The sequence below is a fragment of the Octopus bimaculoides genome, chromosome 15 (assembly GCF_001194135.2).
Source record: "Octopus bimaculoides isolate UCB-OBI-ISO-001 chromosome 15, ASM119413v2, whole genome shotgun sequence".
Classification (NCBI taxonomy): domain Eukaryota; kingdom Metazoa; phylum Mollusca; class Cephalopoda; order Octopoda; family Octopodidae; genus Octopus; species Octopus bimaculoides.
Window position 1 is genome coordinate 24,506,004 of NC_068995.1, and position 2,500 is coordinate 24,508,503.

Genomic DNA, 2,500 nt, shown 5'->3' on the forward strand with positions numbered 1-2,500 from the left:
TATATATATATCGTTTGTAAAAAACAGATCCGAAAGAAGCACACTCTAAGATGTAGAGCAGTATATATTAAAAATGGGAAGGCCGGTTTATGGGATTACCTTAGGTTTCCCGTCCATAAAGGGTTTATGGACGGGAAACCTAAGGTAATCCCATTAACCGGCCTTCCCCACTTTTAATATATGTGTGTGTGTGTTGTCTGCAGGTGTGTTAGATTCTCTCAAGTCAGCCTTAATAGATGAAACTTGTCTTGAAATAAATGCGCCAGAATCAAAATTATTGTAGCCATGACTATCCTGTCATATATATCCAGTTTAAAATGTCTTTCCTTTTGAAGGACGGTAAGGTGGGAATTGAGAAATATGACAGCAGTCAAGTAGCAACTCCCTCGTTGGTTCGTTATGTATTATTATTGTTATTTCTATTGTTTTTATATATCGTGTTTTTATAAAGTATTGTGTAGCCCCTGTTTACTTTGCTCGAGCAGAACGAAGTCTTGGACGTAGAGTCAATCTTTCAAACCAAGTAGTTCAAAAAAATTAGCTGTAATTATTTTCAACGATAGTTTTACGGCCGTCATCTTGAAAGAATCTACGAACTGAAACCATTAAAAGAATACACATGTAGGATTTCATATATCGTCGCCTGTACAACAATAGTTTATTGGATTTACTTCTATACGGATCAAATGCTATTCATTTTAATTCGGTGATGCTTCAAATTACAACCATAAACTCAAAAGAAACACGAATATCATAAAATTTTCTAACGATAACAACAATTTGTCTCATACAATTATGTCTCAAATTTGTGTATGTGATAATGTGTTGCAAGTATAAAATATCCAACTGTATAAAATTTCTAGATAACAAAGTTAACAAATTTGTACACGCGACGAATGAAGAAATTCTGTTTGCAACTCCCATAAGAATAATATTGGATTAAACAATATTATCTTTGTTTAGTATTTATTTGATGCTATTATATATTTTATTTTTAAAAACACATTATTAAATGTACGTATTCCTTAGAACATTTATTGACGTGTTTGCATAGTGTTTGTTTTCTTTCTGACTGTAATGTGAAAGCTCACCTGTTGTTTTGTACTTAAAAAATATTAAATATGGATCTGTCAGATAATTTAGTTGAATGAAGTATTGCTGATTTTCCCTTAAAAAAAAAAAATATATATATATTTAAATAACGTTTGTTTTCTTTCATTGGCTCAAATCTAAATTGTGTATTATTTTTATTCGCGTTAGTTTTGAGTTTACACATAGGGCTATGTATGTCCAAGATAAAACTAATATTCATTTTTTTTTCTAAATTTTTATCTTTTAATATATGTTTATAATCTATTGCTCTTTTTCTCACTCAGATAAAGGTGAGAGTTTCCTAGTGTTTATGCTATCTTTTCAAAAGTGAAGAAGTAAAATTTTCATTAATTAAAAACTAAGCTTCATGTTTCAATAACTTTCCTCTTTTACTGTTGTTAGATATTTAAGAGTCATCTCCCTTGTATCATATTTTTTTTCACTCCGATCAGTTAAATTTGGTTCCGTCTATAAATTGTGTAAACTAACATGTAAAAATGCCCAAAGTTCAAGTTTAGAAAATACATTTAAATAATTTGAGAATAAGAACATTACCCACAAACTTAGAATCCTCTTTTGTCCTATATCTAATTCCCCGGCTTGATATAGCCAACATCGATAAGCAAAAATACCAATGTATGATTAACAATTATCTTAATTTGCATTATCAAAACCTGAAATCCCCCGTTAAGCATAGAGAAAGGTAGCAAAAAAAGAACTTTTTTGGAGTATCTACACTTGACTGACAACAAAAAGCTTCAGGCTAAAGGGCTTAGTTCAATTATTGTATAGTATTTGAATGGTCTTATGGATAACAGCTCAATTGTTACATAGCACCTGAATTACTTAAGCACTTGAAAGAGACTTAAAGGGCCTCGTGAATAACAGCTCAATTATTATGTAATAGTGGCTGGACCTCGTGGGTGAATTTTTTATTTAGTTGATCTTTAGTAACAACTCAGTTGTTAAATAGTACTTTCTCTATTAGTATATAGCACATGAAAGATCTCGAGGGTGACAGCTCTATTATTAGGTAGTACTTGAAAAGCAACAATCGCATAAAACCTAATTAGATATATTTCCATTTTGCCTTATTAACAAATTTTTGTAATGAAATTATTTGTAATTTATTGCAGTCATACTGTAATACTTAATGAATAATTTTGTAGATTAATTTACCAATTTATTACAGGTTTATTCTTAATTCTCACTGGCAGCTATTTTGCCTATTAATTCACTAATGGCTGAAAAACAAGAAAATATGAATAAAACAGTAGGACAAGGTGCAAAGATATTTTCTGGCTTGAGTGCATGGTTCTCATCAAGTGTACGACCTAAGACAACAGGATTGTGGGGTAAGTAGTATACTAATAAAGATGTATTTTATGGTATATAATTATTTATTGGT

The 2,500-nt window shown here is 30.4% G+C and overlaps 1 protein-coding gene across 3 annotated transcripts in view; it reads left to right on the forward strand.

Moving 5' to 3' along the window:
• Nucleotides 1-2,500, forward strand: part of LOC128249500 (telomere repeats-binding bouquet formation protein 2-like) — a 30,396-nt gene that overhangs the window by 388 nt on the left and 27,508 nt on the right. The window contains exons 1-2 of one of the 3 annotated variants that reach the window (XM_052973198.1): nucleotides 308-392; nucleotides 2,285-2,447. In XM_052973198.1, the coding sequence (XP_052829158.1) occupies nucleotides 2,333-2,447 (115 nt within the window). In that variant the 5' untranslated portion in view covers nucleotides 308-392; nucleotides 2,285-2,332. Of the gene's footprint in view, nucleotides 1-307; nucleotides 393-926; nucleotides 1,015-2,284; nucleotides 2,448-2,500 lie in introns of those variants that run through there. The other 2 variants (XM_052973199.1, XM_052973197.1) reach the window with 2 other exon arrangements.